This window comes from Colletotrichum fructicola, assembly GCF_000319635.2.
Source record: "Colletotrichum fructicola Nara gc5 chromosome Unknown KSG_Nara_v1_contig11, whole genome shotgun sequence".
NCBI classification, from domain to species: Eukaryota; Fungi; Ascomycota; class Sordariomycetes; order Glomerellales; family Glomerellaceae; genus Colletotrichum; species Colletotrichum fructicola.
In genome coordinates this window covers 1,161,024-1,184,938 of record NW_027094061.1, presented here as the reverse complement: position 1 = coordinate 1,184,938, position 23,915 = coordinate 1,161,024, and the positions used below count along the sequence as shown (strand labels likewise).

At 55.0% G+C, this 23,915-nt stretch overlaps 5 protein-coding genes across 5 annotated transcripts; 2 read left to right on the top strand and 3 right to left on the bottom strand.

The window, feature by feature from the left end:
• Positions 1-689: 689 nt before the first annotated feature.
• On the bottom strand, positions 690-2,264 carry CGGC5_v016866 (Sterol 3-beta-glucosyltransferase; the record flags this gene model as incomplete). Its single annotated transcript, XM_066153622.1, has 1 exon — positions 690-2,264. The coding sequence occupies one exon, from the start codon at positions 2,262-2,264 to the stop codon at positions 690-692; it is 1,575 nt and encodes a 524-aa protein (XP_066006957.1).
• A 1,030-nt stretch (positions 2,265-3,294) lies between these two features.
• On the top strand, positions 3,295-4,392 carry CGGC5_v016865 (uncharacterized protein; the record flags this gene model as incomplete). The annotated part of the gene is made up of 2 exons (XM_066153621.1): positions 3,295-3,850; positions 3,953-4,392. 2 exons carry the CDS (start codon positions 3,295-3,297, stop codon positions 4,390-4,392), a joined length of 996 nt encoding a protein of 331 aa, XP_066006959.1.
• Positions 4,393-6,208: 1,816 nt separating this feature from the next.
• CGGC5_v016864 (Dynein heavy chain-like protein) lies at positions 6,209-7,816 on the top strand (the record flags this gene model as incomplete). Its single annotated transcript, XM_066153620.1, has 2 exons — positions 6,209-6,529; positions 6,578-7,816. 2 exons carry the CDS (start codon positions 6,209-6,211, stop codon positions 7,814-7,816), a joined length of 1,560 nt encoding a protein of 519 aa, XP_066006958.1.
• A 5,604-nt stretch (positions 7,817-13,420) lies between these two features.
• On the bottom strand, positions 13,421-14,836 carry CGGC5_v016863 (Satratoxin biosynthesis SC1 cluster protein 4; the record flags this gene model as incomplete). Its single annotated transcript, XM_066153619.1, has 5 exons — positions 13,421-14,045; positions 14,105-14,478; positions 14,535-14,602; positions 14,661-14,697; positions 14,765-14,836. The coding sequence occupies 5 exons, from the start codon at positions 14,834-14,836 to the stop codon at positions 13,421-13,423; spliced, it is 1,176 nt and encodes a 391-aa protein (XP_066007062.1).
• A 5,780-nt stretch (positions 14,837-20,616) lies between these two features.
• On the bottom strand, positions 20,617-22,311 carry CGGC5_v016862 (uncharacterized protein; the record flags this gene model as incomplete). The annotated part of the gene is made up of 1 exon (XM_032027904.2): positions 20,617-22,311. One exon carries the CDS (start codon positions 22,309-22,311, stop codon positions 20,617-20,619), a length of 1,695 nt encoding a protein of 564 aa, XP_031875767.2.
• Positions 22,312-23,915: the final 1,604 nt, after the last annotated feature.

Genomic DNA, 23,915 nt, shown 5'->3' with positions numbered 1-23,915 from the left:
CAGACAGCCGTCATTTGTCAACTGACGCTGTGTTCTTGGCGCAAGCCTACCCGTGTTGCCTCGTCTTGGATTCGGATGCCTCACCCGGATACCTATTGTATTATTACGTACATACTATGGTAACCAGATTTCGTACGTACCGCAACCGTCATCGAGGCGCACATGCTCAAACGTGTACGAGTCAACGCTGGGGGATTTTCTGCTTGGTCAACCCTCCAACAAAATCCCCCACTCGTCTCTCGACCTCACAGAGAGCTAATTTTAGGTCACCACGACACGACAAGAAACTGACATCGCCGGCATCCACGGCTTGCCGCAGGTCCGTCGCCGATTCCGTGAGCCACCTGGGCGACGGCTTTCAAGAAAAAGACCGAGCGAGCTCGACGTCCGGCAGCAACATAGCGCGACTAACGTCTAATTGGTAGGAACTATACTGTTTCTACTTGACATATCCCCGAACGCCAACCATGCTAGTTGGGCATAGCATGAGCCGCTGTTTAGAGGGCAACGAGATCTTTACAGGAACGCCATCATTGTCTATTGTACTTCATTGATTACCTAGTACATTGCTACTAAACAGAGCATGAGGTCCATCCATCCCATGGCCGTCCACCACACACCACACTTATTACGGCGTGCCGAATCTTGCTTAGACTGTCTTGATACTAACGGGTTTCAGCCTTAGGACGCTAGTTCCGGGCAACCAAACCCGCGCACATCCTCTCGACGAGCTCGAAGGTGTTGTCGAGGGCATTCGTATCGGCCAGGTTCTTCCGGAACGGTCTGATGCCGTCCGTGTAGTGCTTCCTGTTGGTCCTGATCTTGGAGAAGGCGTCCCGGATCTCCTTGACGGACACGTAGTCCGTCTTGGAGAGCGCGGCGTAGGGGATCTGGGGCAGGCCGATGCCGACGCCCATCCTCTCGAGCCGACGTGCGAAGTACGTCTGGTCGGCGGCGTAGTCCGTCGGCAGGATGATTTGGGGGACGCCCGCGGCGATGGCGTCCGTCATGGAGCCGACGCCGCCGTGGGTCAGTACCAGGGACATCTCCGGGAACAGCGTGGCCCAAGACGTCTCGCCCACGAACAGGTGGAAGACGCGTCCGTTGTGGGTGAGGCGCCGGAAGCTGGACTCGGACCGTTTGACGTTGTGCAGGATGATGAAGCTCCAGTCGGTGAGGGCGGCCAGCTCCTGCTTGGCGACCTCGAAGAATGCCGGGAAGGCGTGATCCTTGTCGAAGGGGCGTTCCTTCATACCCATTCCCATGTAGAAGATGGGCCGCTTGCCCTGCTTGTCGATCCACGAGTACACCTCTCCCTGGCGGCCCGGTCTGGCCGTGCTGGAGCGACCGGACAGCCGCGGAAGCTTGCCGACCATGGCCGCCCCGACGGCGTTGGGGGACGAGCTGTCCCAGATCTCGGGCTGCTGTGCGTAGATCCGGATATGGTTGGGCTTGATGTCCTTCTTCGTGAGGGCGGTGGAGCGGATGCCGGGCAGGTAAAAGACCTGGAGCTCGACCAGGATCCGGTCTCGGGCGGGCGCCGTCAGCTGCTGGATCTGGCGGCGCTGGTCCGGCGTTGTAGCAGAGGGGGGGATGAAGTGGCTCGCGACGATGAGATCGGGCGACCAACCGTGGAGGATGGACGCCATTTTCTGGATAAACATGGCGACCGCCTGGTCGCGCCGGGGCGGGTTCGTCTTCGAGGCCCACTCGCGGTTGTCGTTGGCGAACTTGGCCTTGAGACCTTCGGGGAAGAAGTCCCGGTAGCTGTCGCCGAGGACAATAGCGTGCTTGACGTCGAAGATGGCCGGTCTATCGAGCATGCCTTGGAGCACCGACGAGAGCAAGGGGACGTCGCCGTTGCTCCCGCCATAGATGATGAAGAAGACCTCGATCTTGCCCTTGTTCTTGCTGCGAGCCTGGAGGCCCCTCTGCAGCTGAGTCTCAACGGCCTTCAGGGCCTGGGACGGGCCGGGGATCTTGCTGCCCGGGGCGCCGGCCAGGATCTCGATGACCTCTCTAACCTGAGAGTCCGCGGCGGTAGATGGGCGCTGAATACCCCGGGCGGCCAACGCCTCAGCCGCGACACTGCTGTTCCAAGCATCCGTTCCCAAGCCCTCTGGTGCATCAGGTGCACCTCCTGGGACGGGACTGGCGGCGGCGACGGCGGCAAGAGAGCTGCCAGCGAAGAGGGCGAATATCAATAAGACACAAAGCGTGCGCAGCGGTTTGTACAGCCTCGCGGCGTCCCTCTCGAGAGACATGATGTTAGGACGTAGGTGTTTTCGCCTTGGTAATTGAAGACGATGGCGAGTAGAGTAGCTGCGAGAGAGAGAGAGAGAGAGAGAGAGAGAGAGAGAGAGAGAGGAGAGAGAGAGAGAGAGAGAGGAGAGAGGAGAGAGAGAGAGAGAGAGAGAGGTGAAGCTCTCAGATGACAGCTGATCACAAAGTTATCCTGAAATCATGCGTCCAATCAATGATATTCCTAAATATTTCATTTCGGCGTCTCCTCAGCTAGGAGGAGCCCAGCTGTGGAACGAGGAGGAGGTACTAACGCTGGGCCAGACGGTCAACCCGCCGTCCAGAACATCTTGACACCGCAGGACTTTTCGTATGGTGCTGTCTGCAGTCGAACGAACATGTGCGTCCAAGTTGGATGCTGTTGACACGGACCCCCCGCGTCTTGGCTCTCGTTGGGGGGTGAGGGGGTCGTGGCCGCCTTCAGCCGAGCTGGCGGCTGGCCCGTTGCGAGGAAGAGCCCTCTTCGATTGCTTGCCGGGGCTGCACTTGGGACGAGGAAAGCATCGCAACATGCCCATCGAAGCATCCTCGTCGAAGAGAATGAGGGACACCAGCGTGTGCGGTGGCTCTTGGTCGGATATTGCCGTCCGGGCAGCCGTACGGACGAAGTGGGCTCTCAGTTTTCGGAGACGCCGCCGTCAGCCTTTTGCTGAGATCCTCGACCGGACCCAGTCTCCAGGCCTGGTTATTGCTGTTACCAAAGTGCCGGAATCACCAGAAAACCAATTCGCTCGACAGCGGGGAAGACTAGTAAACTCCTCGTCCTCCGCGGAACACGGTGCGTCGCAAGCGTTGTCCTCTCACTACTTAACCCCTCCGGTCTGCGCAACGTCCTTGATCCCACTTGAAGTGGTCCCCGATACGTTGTGCTGCAGATCCCTACATTGAAGGCGTCCCTTCCCCGCGAAATCCAACTTCACGCTCCTTTAGTCGTTTTCAGGCTTCGCCTTCCCCATCAATCTTTTTTCTATCGTTTCCCTCGCTCGTTCCGTCATGCACTGGTCTCTTGCCACTCTAGGCTGCCTTCTGGCGGCCTCGGCCTCGGCCGTACCGCTCGCAACGCAGCATGTTCCGGGCCTCGCCGCTCCCGTCCTGCCGTCGTCAGCAGGAGACCTCGGGGCCGAAGACGACGCCGGAGCGCACGTGCATCTCACCACGGCCGGCTCGCTTGTCGGCAGAGACATCAAGAAGGGCTGGTTCAGTGCCCAGGAGGCAGCGATGCTCCAGAAGGAGTCGGAATCCGACGTCAACTTCTTCCACCTCATGGACAGCCTCGACACCCTCAGCCAGCTTTTAGATCGAAACAGAATTCCCTGGGCTGTCGCCGGCGGCCTTGCCTTGAAGATCCACGGCCAGCCCAGCCGTTATACCGGCGACATTGACATTGTCGTCCAGACGACGATGTCCAAGCTCAAGACAGCGCTGAGCAAGGACAAGAAGTTTATTCTCCCCGGCCCCGGATGGCCAAGCGATTCCCACCTGCGGGTCTACCACAACCAAGGGAGCTCGTCGAAGCCGAAGTATATCGAGGTTGATATGATCATTGCAGGTTAGCTTTACCTTACTCCTTGCCTTGCCTTGCCTTGCCTTACCCCCACCCGAGGGGTGGGGAGCTCGTTCGTTCGTGGAGCGATATTGACGTACATCATAGGCACGCTCACCACACCCGAAAATCTCAGAGCCAACTCAAAGGATATCCAAAAGGAGACGAGGGCCAAGAAGGCGCTCACCATCCACGTGATGAGACTTGGAAAGATCTTCAAGTCCAAGGTCTACGCTTTGGCCGCAGACCATCGCAACAAGAACGACAAGGACATGAAGGATATCAGCTGGATCATTGAGAAGACCCCTGGGGCCCTCGTTAACGTCCAGCAGGACCTGACATACGATCTGCGGCAGCTGGTGATTATGCATCTCGTCCGCCTGAGGTCGCCCCTGGTCGCTAAGGCCAGAGAGCTCCTCGGAGTCGATAACGGCGCGCGTCTCCACGCGGTGCCAGCCCCGCAGATCGTCGGTGTTCCGCCGAACCAGGAGCCGGGCTTCGTTAGCTGGCTATTTGACGGCACCCCTGGCCACACCGTGTGGGGCTAGATGTGGTAAGGTAGGGCTGACGGTCATCGGACGGATGGCAGGCGGTTCGGATGGCGAGCGAAAGTGAGCCAATCGGGGAGTGTACCGCGGATGGCTTGTATCTGGTTTCCTGTTGTTTTAGCTGGAGCTGGCGTACAAGTATGGACGAGGTCGCAGTCCACGGTTTGAATGTGCGCGGGACGGCCCGAGCGGTCTCGGTGGGGGCCGCAATGTAACGCACCTTTTGCAGTATACTAGGTACACAGCTTGCCCTGCGCCGACAAGGCGTCAATGAATTAGTTAATTCTTTTTTAATTTCGTTTTTTTTTTTTTTTTTTTTTTTATAATACATATATATTCAAAGGGTCCTATTACTTCTGGACCTCCGAATGGGCCACGACCGTGAGAATATACGACCCACCTTCCTTTGTTGTGTTTTCATGTTATCTGCCCCATGGATTCTCGTCCAACTAACACAGGCAGCGGCTGCATTGCACTTGTTGGTCCTCCTCACTGATCTTGAGGCTTTGTAGTACCTAGATGCGTATATCGCCCAGCAGTATGTTTACAGTCTACTAACAGACAGACTTATCACACAAAGGGGCCTGCGCAAGTCATCCCAAGGCGGAGCCGAGTGGGGTGTGATGACCTTTGTTATTTGCAGCCTCCGGCCCCCTCGGACGTGGTCATGGAGGAGGCCGGGACAACGCGGTCAGAATCACCCGCACCCAGCGGCCAAGAGACGGACAAAGCCGTCTTCGGGAGGTCCGATGCTCCATCAAAACATGCTCTAGCGTCTACTTTTAGATGTACGACCCGTCGACTACCTTGCCTAGCTATAAAGTGGCGACCTTTCTGCGTATACCACAGGATAGGCCTACGTGGACTACACGCGCCTCTACAGTGCTGGACAAAGGCCATGCTGCTGTTTGAGCGAAGAGGAGGCCCTGTGGATTGGACAATAGACCCGCCGCACTCTCTACCACTTCTGTTGCGGCCCTCGGGTTGTCCGACGGCGAGACCAACATAGTTCCTAGCGGCCAGAGGGCCCCACTTGCGGCCCACTAGACGGGATGTCGTTGAATCTGCCGACACTGGCCTCCCCGGCCGAGTGCAGATTGATGCTATACCCGGTCTTCGTTAACGAGTCACGGCCAGGCACGCCCTGCCCAGCCTCCGCAGACCCGGAAGACTAATTACGCTCCGGTGGAGGGCGGTGGGGATAGTATACGTATCGGCAGTGACGACTACTATTTCGAGAACCTGCGAGACCGGCTAGAAGACAGTCAACCGCATCCCGCGCACGAAAGAAAGGCTCTCTAAACATATTACCGCCTGGCATTGGGGTTCTCCGTTGTCCCGTCGAGTCACTTCTTCCGGCTCGTCAGATGGGCCTGACCAAACGTCCGGTGAGGCCGTCAGTCGGTTGCTTGCTACGAGGCAGCCTTGTCGAGCGACAGCTCACGCGAAGGAGGGAAGCCCAGTCGTCATGACCCATGCGTTCGCTGATGCCGTTCTTCGTCAATTCCGATGTCACCGGGCCGGCTTGGTCGGACGGGCCAATATGCCTTCCCCCCGCCGCGGATATCCCACGAAGCAGGCTTATCAAAGGGAGAGGAGGTGGAGGTAGTCTAGGTCACTGTGGCATGTTCCATGGTCCAGAGGCTGATGGGAAGCAGTATATATCTACTGTCAAAAGCCGGATCTTTTCCTGGCCAAACGGCAACCAGCTACCACAACAGCCATCTTTCTCTCTTGTCCTTCCTTTGCCTGACCTTCAACGCCTGCCACTCGCTACCCACACTCGCCCACGTTCCTTTTAGTTTTCTTTGCCAACATGGTCGGACCGCGCCCACTCCTCGTGCTTCTATCTGGCGCCTCTCTATGGGTGTTGTCCAGCCATGGGGCGCCTGCGAACGGGATGCACGTCACCCGAGGCGGGGACATGCCCCCAGCGGAGGTCCGAGTTGCTGGTGGACCTCTTTCCGGGCATCACGCCGCACTTGGGTCTGAGGGTCAAGACGCCAGTGTCCGATATCAGTTAGACAGTGTCTCTCCGGGCTCGGAAGCCGCGGCCGAAGACGGGCTTTGGGAAGGCGACGCACTCTCGAGGAGAGCCACGGGCAGGAAGTCCGGATCCTTCTTCAGCCGTTTCAAGGTATGTTAGGCCCTACTTATGGACTGACTCCAGCTGACCGCCGCCAAGCGACCCTTTAGTAGGCGGCCCTCTACCAGGCGGCCCTCCACCAGGCGACCATTTGCTGGACGGCCCTTCGCCGGACGGCCTTTTACAAGGGGCCCGTCGTCAACCCAAACGGCCGCCGGGGACTCTCGTTCCGGGGGTCTTCCTGCGAAGCAGCCGATGGCTGACGAGACCGCCCTTGATGAGACCGCGGCCGACGAGACCGCCGTCGACGGGGCTGCCGCCGACGGGAATGCCGTTGACGGGACCGCCGCCGATGGGACTGCCGCCGACGGCTTCACGGGCGAAGAGGGCTCAGGCGCTGATGGGTCTGCCAGCGAGACGACTGCCGACGGGTCTTCCGTAGATGAGGCTCAAGTCCAGAAGCGATCCGCCACCAAAGGCTCTACGAAGAAGGTGTCCACCGGCGCGACCACCGGCGATGAGACCTCTACCGGCGCAACCACCGCCGACGAGACCACCGCCGACGAGACCTCTACCGGCGCAACCACTGCTGATGAGACCACCGCTGACGAAACCTCTACCGGCGCGACCTCTACCGGCGCGACCACTGCTGATGAGACCTCTACCGGCGCGACCACCGCTGACAAGACCACCGCTGACGAGACCTCTACCGGCGCGACCACTGCTGACGAGACCTCTACCGGCGCGACCACCGCTGACGAGACCTCGACCGGCGCGACCACCGCTGACGAGACCTCGACCGGCGCGACCACTGCTGATGAGACCTCTACCGGCGCGACCACCGCTGACGAGACCACCGCTGACGAGACCTCTACCGGCGCGACCACTGCTGACGAGACCTCTACCGGCGCGACCACCGCTGACGAGACCTCGACCGGCGCGACCACCGCTGACGAGACCTCGACCGGCGCGACCACCGCTGACGAGACCTCGACCGGCGCGACCACTGCTGATGAGACCTCTACCGGCGCGACCACCGCTGACGAGACCACCGCTGACGAGACCTCTACCGGCGCGACCACTGCTGACGAGACCTCTACCGGCGCGACCACCGCTGACGAGACCTCGACCGGCGCGACCACCGCTGACGAGACCTCGACCGGCGCGACCACCGCTGACGAGACCTCGACCGGCGCGACCACTGCTGATGAGACCTCTACCGGCGCGACCACCGCTGACGAGACCACCGCGAGCAAAACCGCTTCTAAGAAGACCACCTCAAAGAAGACTGCTGCCAAGGAGGCCGCTGCTGACGATACTGCCGCGGGGTCCGTATAGGGCTAACTCAGCGGAGCGCAGCTCTCGTTACTTGGGCAGCTTGGCTCCCACATGTCGGGTCATCGCGATCGGCTTGTAGATAGATACCGGTTTAGTAGCTTCCGCGAGGGGCCATTGTTAGACGCATTCACAAAAAGCAACGCCGTGGAACGTGCGGCATCTCATACTTATGCTCTGTAATTGATTAAGTTATAGTTCTTACTCGAAGAATAAACCAATGTTGATACATCAGATGCAGTTGTCCTGGCTATGTAAGCTTCTGCTCTCGTGATCCCTCACAACACAATTGGATAGTTTCCGAGTAAGGCAAGGCCCTCCGGAATCCGGTTAACATGGCTAATTGTAGCAGCCGTGTTTGCTCCCCGCCCGACCCCTCCTGCGTCTGGTCATTATAGTCCACTCGACAGCCAGCACCGGCTGCGCGTGCCCCATGACCCGCAGAGCAGGCAATCGTTAGACATACAGAAGCCTTGAGCTTCCCCGTCATCAGGATCAGCCGTTGACACTGTATGCTTCGTCAGGTGACCGGTAGGCGACGGGTGAGAGCCTGTTGTGTGTGTCACGATGGGGTCATTGATGCGAAGTCGTTCGTATACGTGCTGTTTTCAAGGGGATTCTACACCACTTAAGCCGAGGTTGACCCCATAGTAGATAGCTAGGTAGTTTTATTTCTAATGGCTCAAGCCTGTCATCGCCTGCAGACTTTGCTTAGGCGTGCGGTTTTCACGATCATTACACCTGGTTCACAGACGACAACAGATGAGTCCTAATCCCACCATCTAGTAACCTTGCGGACCGAGCGTCAAATGACATGTCCCCGGCTAGTTCGTCTCGCCCTATCAATGGTGAGTCTGTAGGGAACTGTGAATGGACATCTTTCACCTCCATATCGCTAGGTAGAGTCCCGCGGGCGGATGAGACGGTCAACGGCTAACCACGCGAGTAAGCCTTCACGTGCGCAAAGTCGAGAGGCTCTGGTTCAAGATTCTGCTAATACGAGGGGAAGAATGGATGATCCCCACGACGCTGGTACGTTGTGGATAGGCAGGCTCAACGCAACCCTCCAAGACCCTTAGGCTCTGATTGGCTAGTTGGAGTTTGGTCTTGGTTGTGCTTAACCCCACTAGCTGCCCCACTAGCTGCCCGTTCTGTTCGCCGGGCCTAACCCGGCGAAGCAAACCGGACCCTGATGCGTTCGGAGATAGCCGTTGTTTCAAGGATCCCATTGGCTCCCTTACTACCTGCCTTGTTTTGGGAGGGAAACAGGAGAAAAAAAATAAGGACAAAAGGAGTAAAGCGAAAAAGAAAAGAGGAAGAATTAGCTGGATGTGTATAGAAAGCTGTCGCAACTTCGTCTGTGCCTGCGGCTGCCTAACTAGGGCCTATGACCTGGTGAAGGTGCTCCTACCCGGCCTCGAATGCAGACCGTCTGCCGCATACGAGACCTTTGCAACATTACTGCTGTTGGTCGTTCCGAACACTGTCCAGAGCGTCGTCTCCTCAAGCACATCGGACCAACCAGCCAGCTTTCTTCTGGGGGACGGTCCGCCCCTAGATGCGAGCCCAGTACCAAGGATTTGGCCGTAGAAAGCCAGATGATGAATGAAGCAAGGTAGATTAGGAGTCGCAAACCTGACTTCCCGTCAGCAACGAGCCGGTAGCAGCAGCCTGCCGCGGGACGTTGTCTATGCGCCATACACCGCTGCCTACGGAGATAGGCGAACAGCTTGTCCCCATTCCGAGAAGGGGTTCAACGGCCCGTCGGAGCTTAGCTCCATAGGGGGTCTCCGAGATCCTCCCCCCCGTACTTCTTTTTTCCGTCTACTGACACGAGAATTCCGAACCCGAATCTGGAAACTTGCCGAAGCTGCCGGACCGGGCAAAGAATACACCTTGTGCACGCCAATCCCCACACATCATTTCAAACCCCCGCCCCCCCCTGCGGATTTTACCGTTAGGTACTATAGCTTGGTGCTGTCCTGCAGCTTCGCTCCGGCGGGGCGACGGAATCGCGGTAAGAGGGTCACGGCGTCAGCCGGACCGATTCAGGCGATGGCGCAAATTGCGTGCAGAATGTCTCCCTCAACGGCCGAGAATGATATAGGGCGATACTTCGACGTTTGGTTGGCGCAGTCGGCCCCCCCATGTCGTTGGTTTAGAGTTTCAGCTTAGCGGCTCTACGTGCCCCACCCTAGGTGCCACTGGGGCAGCGCCCGCAGCCCTGATGAAGCACGACAAGCATCCCTGGACGAACAGGCATGGATACGCGAACGGATTCGAAGACCCGCGGAAAGGTTTCAGGGCCTAGGTACGATTGGCTGGTGCGCGCCCTTGATTATTGTTAGATCGTTGATGCGTTTTCCCGACGGAGTCTATAAGTTTTGCTGCCCCTCCTAGCTCTATGCTGCAGGATAATCTGGAAAGGCTGTAGGCGTGCGGTTATCTCCTGGTTATGAATGTAAATGTGAATGTAGATGTTTATGAAAATGCCAAAGCCTTGTTTTGTACCGTTCGTCTGTCTTCTGCTGCGCTGCGTTGCTGATCAGGCTGTGGTGCGGACTCAATTGCGTCAGCACTAGCTTTGAGGGAAGACAGCTCTGGCCACCTCATCCTGCACACCCCGTTCCGCGTAGCACGGACAGTACTATGTACTCCGTACTCTAGACCTCTATCCCCCGAATTACGTGCTAAAAATGGCTCAGAATTCTAGGTTAGTAAGGTTTGTAGGTACAGGTAGTACAAGGTGTCCAATCAACTGACACGCCCCACTAGAGGTGGGGCGACGTCCAGCGGGAGCGACTGGACGTCTCTACTCTAGCTACCTGGCGAGATTGCCCGGCACCGATGGAAGCCTGCCAAGATTCTACCTTACACAGTAGCCATCCATCCCCCCCTTGCGGATGTAGGGACTGCTCGCTGAAGGTATCCGTACGTATAAAAAGAAAAAAAAAAAAAAAAAAAAATAAAAAAAGAGGGAAGAGGGAAGATGGGAGTGGGATCAGGACTCCGAGCCACGAAATCGCACCTATAAAGCTAGCGCCCCTCTCTTAGTGGGAGACTTGACAGCCTCTCGCGAAACACGAGAGCTAGGCGGCTCAGCACACGACGACCGATAGGCCAGTACGAGTGCTGAGCAGAACGTAGGCGGTCCGCGATTCCATGACTCTCAGCATAGTTGATTGCTAATCCCTAAAGGACGGTCATACCGGGCGCAATGCAATCCAATGTAAGTCTGTCGAGCAACACACTTACTATGTAGGCCGGGCCTGCTTAGCAGATCTCTAATCGTTTTCAACGTCTTGGCGAACGGCCGGGGCCACTGTGGCATATGATGTATGAGACGATGTGAGCGGAAGCATCAGTACGCCGGCCTGCACAGCGGTGTTCTTCGACGCTGTGGTATCGGCTTTCGGCGAAGCCGGGAAAGATGCCCCCCCCGTACTTCCCAGATTTCCGGCAAATGCTTGTTGATCGCTGTCAGGACCTCTTGAATGAAGCTGGGAAATTCGATTGCTGACTGCGAAGACACGCCGGGTCACTGGCAGCCGCCCTGTGCCCCCCCTTGCCGCTCACTACGCTGAGTCGTCTGTTGATTGTTTTAACGCCGCGTTAGGTAGTCGAGCCATACGATAGGCTTGTTGTCCACGCGTAGTGTGAATAAATAGGACGTGCGCTCATCGACAGCGGTCTTGCACCGCTCCGCTCCTTGGGAGCGAGACGGCTGTCCGAGTTTTGTTCACAACACGTTCAGAACACGCTTCGGAGCACCATCCTAACTAATATTGGATCCCTTGGTGTCCTGTCTTGACATCGCCTCCTCATTCTCAAAATCTTATTTTCTTTTCCCCCTCTTGACCGGCACGGCTACGCATTCGCTTTATATCTTACCGACTTGAACCGCTGCCGCTGCTGCTATTAACGGCAGCTAGTGTACACTGCAGCCTTAAGCCGGTTTTGCGGCTGGCACCCAATGGCTAGTGCCCGCGGCTAGCTTACCTTATCAGTCACGATTCTGTGAGATATACCCCCGCAGACTGAAGGTCGACAGCCTTCAGAGGCAATATATTCCCCACCAGCAGCTCCGGATGAACGCAAGCCGAGCCGCCTAGTCACCATCCAAGAACACCAACATGACACTTTGCAGCCAATTCGATGTGGAATCCCGGGACAAGGGCGACCGCGCTTCGCTAGAGCGAGAGCGAGACGCCTGGTTCGATACTTTAGAGAGCTACAGACTGCGATTTCAGTCGGAGAGAGAACGCATCAGAGTGGCTTGCAATCGCGCAGAGCAGAGCGTCTGGGTCAATCTCGCCAATCAGGCTTGGTGTATCAGCCAAGAAGCCTTGCCTGTCGACGTTATCGATATCCTCTGCTCTTATCAGGCCGAGATTCGTCAAAGACGCCTTAAAGATCTACAACTGGATCGTGACCAGTCACTGGATGCTGTGGACAAGCAGGAGAGAGAGGTCCTTCTTTATCACCACCAACGATTTCCGTTATCAACCACGACTGGGCCGTTAATGGATGCGGAAATAACCGGAGACACTCCAATCAACATACAGCGAGGCCCGCTAATAGGCCGAACGTGCGATTTCCGAGCGCGGACATTCGCTGGAGACGACGCGCCTCACGAGGCACTGGCATCAAAGAGGATAGTGTACCCGTGGAGTCGAGCTCTGGCCCTAAGAGAATCAGCCTCGGTTCCTATGGCGTTGACGACCGCACACCAAAGCCCCCTTCCTAAGAAGCTCCCAAGCCTCCCTCAAACCCCAAGCCAAGGCGCTGTGTCGGACTCTGGTCAGAGTCGCCAGTATACGAACATCATGACTAGAATGATGCCCTCTCCGCAGATGCAGCAGCCTCGGCTTTTTGCCGGCGGGAGACATCATGTTGACTCCTTGGAGGGAGAGTCAACCTTTCAACCCCGTGTGAGGAAACGAAAACGAGTCCAGAGAAGCTAAGCCGGTCAAGCGGCAGGGGGCTAGAGGATCCAGCCGCTAGCCCAGCTCTCATCTGAGTGGGGAGAGTCTTCAGGATGTTTAGCGCGGGGTCTGTTACAGCTGCTTTTACGTTCGCGGGGTTCGATCCAGTTTCTTTTGCTTGGTTTTTTTTTTTTTTTTTTTTTTTTTTTTTTTTTTTTTTTGTATATTAACGTTCGATTTAGAATGTATCCTAACCTATAGACGCAACCATCCATCAACGGATTCCTGCGCGTGTGCAACGCTTCCTACTAATTAGTGGCTGACGCCTAGTGCAACCGACCTCTCCACGTTTTGCTTGCTTTTTCTTTAAATAGATTTAGCTTGTTCGGTCTCAACCTACTCAGTTTGGTGTGAGCAAGTAAGAATGGCTGTCGTGAACACCGAGTTATATCAGCAACCCTGAATGTCCTTTTCAAAATCAGAGCTCAGGCAGGAGCTGCCCAAGGGAGCACTGCTCCTCTTCCTTCCTCCTTCTTGCTTCCAGTTATCCTAGGCTTCCGATTGGCGAGAAAGTTCATTGATGGAGTTGACCAGGTGTCCTTCGATTCCCCCGTCTCCGACCAGGACATTCGCTACCCACTTGCAGCCATGCGCATGGGGATCCATTCGTCGTGGGTTGTGGTCATGAGCCTTCCACAACGTCAAGCCTAATCTCGATGAAGCCTGACGACTGACTCGCAAGCCTGCTATGTCTCCGGTCGGCCTCGGTCCGTGTTTCCACACCCGCTAATTGCCCACAGCCATGACGGCCGATTGCAGTTGCATCCCGATGTTGAGCCCATACCGCAACGGATGGCTGCGGAACACGGATATCCATCGAGATCCCTTGAACCGGCAACGGCAAGTCGCAGCTTGGGTCAGCGCAGCTCAGGTCATGGCTTATAGCGCCGTAAAGGTCGACTTCGCTGTCAGATGAACCTAGCCGTGGCGTGTGGCGACATTTCGGGCTATCGCCAGTGCCGATTTCGCGCGGGATAATGGCAAGCTCGGCCTCAGGTTGCTTCGCAACAGAAGCTGTCCTTTTGAAGCTGAAGCCGTGTTGCATCCTGTGTCGGGAGGACCCGCTGACGGGATTCGACAGAGAGGGCAAAAACTTCACGACGAGGGGCCGGAGCGTCGGAAGGCACGCGCAGATCAGCCCACTACAGACTTCGCCGATGGACCACCCAGCAGTCTGCACGTTTTCCCACGTGAAGTCTGCGGTCTGATGGAGGTGTTGTATCCGGACAGCCGAAATCACGCACGTGCTATCAACCATGTGAGATTGGTGTCAATGTGACATTTACTGTCGATATAGAGCACGTACAAGAGTCCGAGGCAAAAGATTCCGCCTAAAGCATATCTCTGTCTCGTAGGTAGCTTTAGGCCGCTGATAACCGGTAACGGCAACACAAGGACTATCAGATCGGTGGCGATATTTCCTGCAGCGTTGATGTACCAAAGAGGGTAGTTCGGGATACAGCTGCCTCGGACGCTCTTATCCCAGAAAGCGTTCATAGGGATGCAGATCAAGACCTCCACCAGAACTTGCGACATGCTCCAACCCCCGACGAGGATCGTCGCGCCGAACAGCAACTTCCTCATTCTTTGCACAGCAAATAGTCGCCAGTACTGGAGCAAGAACGTCATTTTGACGCCAGCAAGGGCAGCATTGTAGAAGATAACCGCGGTGTAGAAAGTCTGTTAACTGTTAGTGGACAAGACACGTCGAATTTCGTCGACGAGGGCTGCGATACCCTTAGATACTCTTTGATCTGGTCTTCGTTGAGGAGATACACGTGCGTACCGAGGCCGTTCCTCACGTCTAAAAGATCCGCGTCAGCTATACGTCCACAGTCCTAGCTGGAAAATCTGTAACTCACTGATTGTGACTGCAAAGTAGCAAGCGAAGAGGAGAAACTAGGAAACGATGTTGGCCCAACGTTGGCTGTGGGTATGAGATTGTGCATTGGGTAGGGTGACTTACGAAGGTCAGGATGGCAGCGCTATCATCAACACCGAATCTTCGTAGCAAGAACACACGAGTGTACGTTCGCATTATCACAGCGAGGAGAGCTAATGCGAACGCGAACGATGTGGCACCAATCATAACAGCTCGTCGGCTGTCGCTTGACTTAGCGCCAGGACGGTCTTCCATTCTATTTGCTGTTCTCTGGTGCCCTGGCAAGCGATGGCGAGCTTCAAAGGACAAGAAGGGGGTGTAGAGAAAACTTCAAACCGAGCCAGGGTTACCGTAGTGGGACTAAGCTATATAAATGTGGTGGAGCAGGATCACGGTTGCTAACTATCGTCCGTCCGAAGGACAGAACGATTGCACTCTTAGCTCTTTAGGGTTAGGAACGGTGAGAGAAGTGGGATACGGGGGGTAGGGGGTTCGAATCAGCCAAAAAAAAAAAAAAAAAAAAAAAAAAAAAAAAAAAAGTCATGCTTCTCCTGCGGTAGCAAAGTTTACACTTTGAAGATCTGGGAAGCATGGCGCCTCATACCGACAGGAGGGTCACACTATATCAGGGGTGAGTTTCAGACTACAGGCTACAGCTAGGCTAGAAATGAAGAGCACGCCATGCTAGAGAACATCGACTGCAGTCTACAGGGGCCACCTGGTTCGTTTGAAACTTTATTTTAGGTGACAGACCAGAACCATCTGTGCGCGGCAATTGTAGGCTTGGCGAACACTACCGAGGATGCCGGAGGGTAACTTGGACGTCCTTGGCGAGCTACGAAGCATGCTGGCCGCCGCGGATGCGGAAATTTTCTTCATCTCGAATGTACGCAGTATGTGTTAGATTAGATATAAAATCTGTAGTAAAACCAGCCGTCTCGACATATAATAGGAGCCTTTGTCCTCTCTTTTTCTTTCTTTTTTTTCTTTCTTGGCTATAAGAAAGCGATTAAGCCTGTGTCCAGGGTGGGTTTCGTTTGAATTAGTTAGTGCTTGCGAGAGACGGGCGCCCTAACATACCTGGTGCTACTATTCTCAATCAGGATGTTACGGTCAGCTATCCGACAGTAGGGTCTGCTAACAGAAGCTGGGGATTGAGACGTAATAACAGTACATTTAGGTCGTGGTCTGGGTAGTAGGTCGTAGGCTGATAGTAGATCGATCGTCAGAGGCTAAGGTGATCAGTCTTAGGCTCAACAAGTAATTCGCAGTGAAGGTAAGCTGAGAGTATCCGTGAGGATGAATACTAAGTTGATTGCTGAAGAGCTATGGAAGTCTGACCATGAGCCAGGCTCAGGTCATACTATATACAAGTTCTGCACAGTATCTCTTGTGGTGGCTATGTAGGATATCCGTGCTATCCAACATATCCATGGATAGCTGGGATAGCGGACATATCCAACATATCCATCTTTGCCCTGTATCCGTGCTGTTCCCGAAGTCACGTGACCTGTACCATAGTTCTTCCTTTCCCGATGGTTCCTGGTTACACCTGTGTTACTGCTTACATATGTTCTGTGTTAGCCGCCGAGATGCCAGGCGGGGCTGTTCCAACGTGTCATGCCTGTCGGGTCGTAACAATCAACTCGTCAGGCTACAGCGTTCCGCCGTACATCATCGTTGCAGGCCAATATCACCTCTCCACGTGGTATACAGAAACCAGTCTCCCACGCGACTGGGTCATCGCAACGTCTGAAAACGGATGGACAACAAACGAAAGAGGCCTAGACTGGCCTACAGCACTTTAAGCGGCATACAAAACCGCGTGCAAGTAGTAGTTATCGCCTCCTCATTGTCGATGGGCATGAAAGTCACCACGCCGCCGACTTTGAGATATATTTTTGTTGTTGTTGTTGTTGTTATATTTAACGCCGTGGCGGCAAGGGCGCAGCCGCCCTTGCGGCCGACCTCCCGAGGGGTATATGGCGTGGAGGGTCGCCGGCTCAAGCTATATACTCTACAGTACACGCCTCTTCCTAACGTCCTCCAAATCTTGCCCGTGGGCTACTATGTGTTCTATTCGTCCCTAGTTCCCGCTGGTTCCCTAGTTCCGTTGTGGTCTTCCGATCCTCTACGAGGAGGGGGTTGTTACTAAGGTCTAGGTCAAGACCTAGTCCCTAGTACCGCGGGCAGATCTTCTGGAAGAAGTCTGTCACAGAGAGAAAGGCCTGGAAGCCTTCATGATCAGTAATTAGCCCCTTATAGTACTGCTCAAGAGATCCTATAGGCCCTATAGGCTCCTGTGAACTAGAAGGGTGGAGGGTGGGCCACTGAAGCCGCCTCACTAAGGTCTTTCGGCAGTAGACTAGGTGGTCTACTGCCTTTGCCTCCCCGCAGGAGCAGGTAAGTAGTGCTTCTGTATGGTTGAAGCGTTGGTGATATTGCTCGAAGTCTCCATGCCCTGAACGGGCTGCCAGGAGATGGTGAAGGATCGCCCGTGGCAGGGTCAGTTCAGGAGGGCAGGCGAGGGAAGCCTTAAGCCCTAGTTGGGTGTGGCAGGACGTTGCCTCTTGCTTCCACCATCTTCTATGCTGGCGGTATATACGCTCTCTAGCAAGCCGTTTGATCCCTGATAGGGTAGCTAGTTGGCCCCTAGGGGCTGGCAGGGTTGTGCCCTCCTTAGCTAGGATGTCTGCTTCCTCGTTTCCTTTGATGCCCTGGTGCCCTGGGGACCAGTGGGTTTGTATGTTGTATATCCTAACTGCCTCTTGGATCTCAAGGAAGACAGCTTGTGAGGAGTCTGGGGCCATGCCTCGGATCCCCTGGATAACGCTGGTATTGTCGATACAGATATGCATAGGCTGGCCCTGGGAGGTAAGGAGGGCCCGTCGGAGCCCTGCCCTCGCCCCTTCGGCCTCGCCACCAAATGCTTCTGCTATGCCGAGGCGTCCGCAGCCCTGGGCTTTGCGTTTATTCTTACGGTAGATGACAAAGCCAAATCCTGTAGCGCCATCAGGGGCTTTAGAGCCATCTGAGTAGATGATAGTATGCTCTTTTGGCACCGTCTTGAGCCAGGCCTGGAAGATCCTGGCTGCTACTTCCTTCGTCTGTGTGACTATAGGGTGGTGAGACCCGGGGGGGTATTGCGGCTGTAGGAGTGCTGGCCTTGGGCACTTAGGTAAGAGGCCAGCTGTTCTTTGGAGCCTGGTCTGCTGCCGCCCTGGCTGTAGAAGCCTTGGGACCAAGGGATGTTGTTGGTCAACCTTCTGTAGGCGTGTAGCGAAGCGTAGTCGCGCTGCCGCAAGGGCCACCTCTGCTGTTGGTAGGCCAGCATCTCGGATGAGGGCACTGGTTGGTGTGGTCCTCCAGACAGGTAGGATAGCCCTTGCTGCTGCTGTAATAACTCTTCCGACTCTACAGGCTAAACCCTTCTGCCCTGTGCCAACTGTAGCTATCTGTGAAGCAGTACTGCTACTAGTACTGTTGTTGCTGCTTAGAGCTGGCTTAGTCAGGCCTGCATACCAGGTTTCCGCTCCACATAAGGCTATCGGGAGGGCGCAAGCAATAGCTGCTTTTCGGACTGCAGCTGCTGGGAGCCCCCCTTTTGTGTTTGTAAGGTGCTGTAGGAAATAGGCTACCTTCTTTGCTGCTGCTACCTTTATTCCTACATGGTGTTGGAAGGTGAGTCTCTTGTCAAACCAGACCCCTAACCATCTTACAGGCTTTGTTGAGGCTTTAATAGTCAGGCCTCTCGCTTGGACATCGGGTAGGTTTGTTGTCTGTTTATGTTTTCTGCTGAAGTGGATTGCCTCACACTTAGCCGGGTCAAAGGCGACCTTATTTTCTGTTCCCCAGCTGAGGATACTGGTGATCTCCTGGCCTAGGGCTGTAGCGTTCTCTTCTAGCGAGGGGCTAGTAGCTACTAAGCCTATATCATCTGCATAGCCAAACCGTAGCTTCTGATCATCAGCTAGGATATCAGCTATATAGAGCAGGAAGAGGATAGGTGACAGCGGAGAGCCTTGTGGTAGTCCACAGGATAGAGGGAAGTCCTCTGTAGTAGTATCCTCTAGCCTGACCCGGGCTGTTCGGCTAGAGGTGAAGGTGTAGATCAGCTTGATCAGGCTGCTTGGCCAGCCCTGCTGCCGTAGCCTGATAATAAGTCGGTTTCGTAGGACGGAATCAAACGCCCCCTTGACGTCCATTGTTGCTAGCGTCGCAGTAAGCCCTGTATCTAGAGCCCTCTCGATCTCATGGGTTAGACAGGTTGTCAGGTCGACTGCAGCCCTCCCTGGTAAGGCTCCAACCTGCTGTGGGCTGGCGACCCCTTCTAGGATGGTAAGGTAGGCCATCCTTTTTGCTATCAACCGTTCTAAGCCTTTGCCTAAGCAGGATAATAGAGATATCGGGCGCCAGGACCCAGTCTTAGAGAAGTCTGTTTTCCCCGGTTTCTGGATCATAACAACCTCCGCTTTGCGGAAGGGTCTAGGGAAGTAGCCTACCTGTACGCAGGCCTGGAAGAGCTGCTGTATAGGCCTAGCTACTAAACCCCAGGTGCATTGTAGTAACTTTGTAGTAATCCTATCAGTCCCAGGGGTTGTAGTCTCTGTTAGAGTAGCCTGGCGTACTTCCTCTATACTAACTGTATCCTGCCAGGGTATAAGACGCCTTGTGACCACTGGGATAGCAAAAGGGTTCCCAGGTAGGTCATCTCTAGCGCTAAACCGTTCGAGTAAGGCCTTTCGTAAGGCTTCGGCTTTGTCGTAGGTGTTGCTGATCGTCTCTCCTTCTACTATTAGAGGCGGAGCTTTAACTGCTAGGCTTGACTTCCGCCAGCCTATGATCTTATATAGATCTTGGTCTGTCTTAGCCTCTTCAACCTTAGTAGTCCAGTAGGCGCGTTTTGCCCTTCTAACGGTTGTTAAGAAGACCTTTTGTTCCTCTAGGATAGGGGGAGGTATGACCAGCCCAGGTTCTTGGGCCTGTTGGCGCCTAGCCTTAATAGCAGCTTGGTGGGCTACTGAGCATTCTTCTGTCCACCAGGGGGCTCCCCTACCCTGATTAGTCCGTCTCTTGCCTACAGCTTGAATAGCTGTATAGAAGAGGCTGACCAGTTGGGCAGCTAGGGTGTCTAGCTCTGCTGGGCTGGGCAGTTCCCCTAGAGTAGGTAAGGCTGTAGCCCCAGCCTTTACTAGGTCGATCAGCCGTGGTAGGGCTGACTCTGGTACTGAGAGCTGGTTAGCCTGGCGTCCCTGTTCCTGGGCCCTACTCATAGGAATAATTGTTGTGATGGCTTCGTGGTCAGCCCCTGGGTGTAGGTGTGGGCTGATATAAGCCTCAGTAAAGGGGATATTTGAGAGGGTTAGGTCGAGGGTATGCCCGTGGGTATGGGTAGGGGCCCCAACCTCCCCAATAAACAGAAGATCGTAGCCTTCCGCCCATTCTGCAATATCGTCTCCTCGATTTCGGCTAGGGGACCCAGGTTCCCATGAGGGGTGGTGGGCGTTAAGGTCCCCAGCAATAAGGGCTCTCTCTGGCGGTTGGTAATCTAGAAGGAGGCTGGTTGCTTGGTTTATAGGCTCATCTGGCGGCCTATATATATTCATAATAGTGAGGTCGCCAACTTTCACCCACAAGATATCTCTTGATTGGGTAGGCCTTTGTTCTGTATTTGCAGCCTTAGACCTTTGCGTGTGTAGGTCATAACCCTAGGCCTTGTGTCTCTGCTGTTCCAGAAGTCAACTGGTACGTAGGAGTTAAAGCCTGGGTGTGTGTTAATCTGCATCTTATCTCTATAGCCTATCCAGGGTTCCTGGATCAGGACTATATCGATCTGATCTGCCCAGCAGAGCTCTAGAAGAGCTGTATGAGCTGGGCTTCTCTTCCCCACGTTACACTGGGCGACCCGTAATACCCGTGGGGTAGCCATTCTGAGCCTACTGCTCTGAGTCGAGGTCGAGGTGTGTGTAGGCATTAGTCACGTTATAATCAGGCTTCTGAGCTACCCTCTGGGCCCTGCTGCTTAGCCTAGGAGGGGTATGCTGGGTAGGTAGTGGTGGTAGGTCAGGGTTGTTGTTGATATAGACGTCTGCCTCAGCCTCATTCTCGTCCTCATCCATACTACTAGAGCTTGCCGTATCGCTAGCGTCTGCTACGGTAATTGAATCCTGGGCAGGGGTAGGGGCGCGTGGTCGCTTTGAGCCGGGCTGGTGGCGTGTTGGGTCTCCGCTGGACCGCTGGTGGTTGTCAGTAGCTTGAGTGCTAGCCTGGCTGTTCTGATAGAGGGCCTCATAAGCCTTCTGCCCAGCCTTACGAATCCGAGAGAGTTCCTTCCGACCTGGGAGGGTAGGGGAGCCGTTAACCACTAGGGGCCTTGCCGGGCAGCCCTTGTGGTTGGCTTGGAAGGGGCCGGCGCAGTTTGCGCACTTCGGTCTGGCTATGCAGGGCCAAGTCTCGTGGGAGCCTGAGGGTCTGCTGCAGTTGCCACAAAGTGGCTGCCGGTTACAATATCGGTTCGAGTGATATCCCTGGCAACCAGGGTCATGTCGGGCGATAGTCTTTTTCTTCTGGATAAGCTGAGACCTGCTGCTTTGGTTGAAGAGTCTGAAGGGTAATACTTCTGCAGAGAAGGAGATGATCCAAGAGACTTCGTTTGTGATAGGATTCACGCCAAGTTGGGATTGGCGGGCCCGGATAGGCTTGCATCCTGTCTGTGCAAAGACCTCCTCTTCAACTAGAGTAGCTGGGTCGAGGGTATCCCCATCGATAGTCCATAGCTTAGCAGGGCAGCGTGGGACAACATAGGTGAACCACTTAGTAGGGGTCTCAACCTTATAGGCTCCAAGACTGTCTGCTAGTTTCTGTTTGTCCGTAAGGAGGGCTTGCTGAACCTGCTTATTCAGGGGTCTCAGTGAGTAGCCAGTTGCGATGTGGTAGATATGTGGGATATCTGCTAGCTGCAGGCCAAGGGCCTGGCAGACCTTCCGGCGGAGGGCAAAAGGGGCATGCTTCCTAGCAGCCGTTAGGCCCTCCTCGGGGATGCGGGCAAAGACCCGGAGGTCCTCCTTTGGCTGGGCTAGAGTCTGAGTCTGAGCCTGGGGATGGATTGGGTTTTGGGTGCGGACCGGGGCCGGGGCCGGGGCTTGGGCTGGGGCTGCAGCTGCAGATTCAGCCGAAGCTACCACCTTAGCCCAATTCCGGCTCGGGGTCGGGGCCGCCGTTCCGTTCCCCATGATCCTCTTCAAGGCTTGAACTACGTAGGTTGTAGCCTCCTTCGCGATCTGCTTCCTAGGCCCCTCAAAGCAAGAGACCACGTTGTCTACAGACTGGGCGATAGCCATAAAGACATCCTTTCGGGCTTCGTAGAGCTTGGCCTCTTCACTAAGGGCTGTAAGGACAGCTCCAGCAGCTGTCCCATTCACAGTTGAGGGTCCCTTAGCCGTTAAGGGGGTTGTCGTAGAGGCGTCGGGCTGGCTTCCCACGAGGCTGGGCCGGGCTGGCTGGGCCTCGGTATCGCGGCGGCGTTTAGCCCTTGAGGTTGGGGACGGCTCCGGAGGGGCTCCAGAGCCTCGATCAGGGCCGGCCGAGGAGGCCGGCATCGGTCCAGAGCCCGCCGGAGGCTGCGAGGCCATCGCGGGAGGGCGCTGGAGGCGAGAATTGAAGGGTTTTCCGCTGTTAAGAATTTTGGTGGTATCCCACGTATTACACTAACAGTGGATGGCAAGAAAAATTAGGCGAGAGGGAAGTCCCTTTGAGATATATTGCAAGGAAAACAACATCATCACACTCTGTATGCCGGCCCATTCGTCTCATCTGCTTCAGCCCTTAGATGTTGGGTGTTTTGGGCCGCTAAAGAAGGCTTATGGTCGACAAATTGAGGATAAGATGCGCCGGGGTAATACGCACATTACAAAGGAAGACTTCTTCCCTGCGTTTCGCGAGGCATTTACACAAGCCCTCACAGTTAAAAACATCCAGGAAGGTTTCAGAGGGGCTGGGCTTGTCCCTCTAAGTGCCGAAAGTGTGCTTTCAAAGCTCGATATCAAGTTACACACTCCAACGCCTCCAGGGTCCCTTCCAACAACACCCCCCGCGTGGACTTCTCAGACGCCAAACAACCCAACTGAGGCGTCTTCTCAGTCTGAACTCATCAAAAGGAGGATCTCTCGCCATCAGAATAGCTCCCCAACTTCAATTATTGAAGCTGTAGAGCATCTATCAAAGGGAGCGCGGGGATTTATGCACCAGATTGCCTTACTAAGGTCTGAGGTCCAGATCCTTCGGGAAGAGAATAACCTACTTAGCCGACGCAGAAGGGCTAAGAAAACACGTCTCAGACAAGGAGGAAGTCTTACTGTAGCTGAGGCTGAGGACCTTCAGTCGCAGAGAGAGGCGACAGCTCAGATCGAGGAGGAAACGCGCCGGAATAGTGGCCGTCGGCCGAGGACGGAAACAGGTCAACGGCGATGTGGTGTCTGTGGGAACACTGGTCATAATGCGCGAACATGTCAGTTTATTGAAGAAACATCTAATGAAGAGGTTTCTGAGTAGTTTGAACTCAATTGATTCTGTGGGTGTTGTGTACGAGTTAGAAATGTGCTGTGGTTGCGGTTGGGTGATCGCTTCGCTTGTCTGATCGCTTCGCTTATCAACCACGTTATGTGTCTATGCTGTCTGAGCATTAATTAGCGGGGGTTCTAGCGAAGAAAGCCGCCGATTGTAGGCTTGTAGCCCCCTGTCTCGTTGTCTTAGTAACCTAGCAGGGCCCTCTAAGTTAAGTTGCTAGCTAGTGTCACGGTCTATGGACCGGTGTTCGGCCTTCGGCAAGACCCTCAGCCACGACTCATTGGACCCACCAAATCCAATGGCGCATTTGCTAGAAGGTTCCAGGAATATCGACAAGGTCAATGGCAAGGTTATAAGAATGCCCAGGAAATAGGGAGGATACGGTTCTGTTTCCTGTTCTTCAAGAAGATTTATTGTACTCGTAGTAGTAGGCTAGACCAATGGCATCGACCTTGTCCTAGACCCTTACAGCGACAGGCGGGCCATGAGATTAGCATTGGCGTGACTTGTAACCATGCCGAAAATACCAAATTCCAATCAGGATCGGTAGAAATGACAGCTGTCAAATTGGCCATGATAACCTTGAGGTGTCAGTCACTATGAAAGGTGTCCGCCACTATGCGACCTTGAGAGGAGCTGAGAAGAGTTTTCTATGGTTATGCCAAACTCT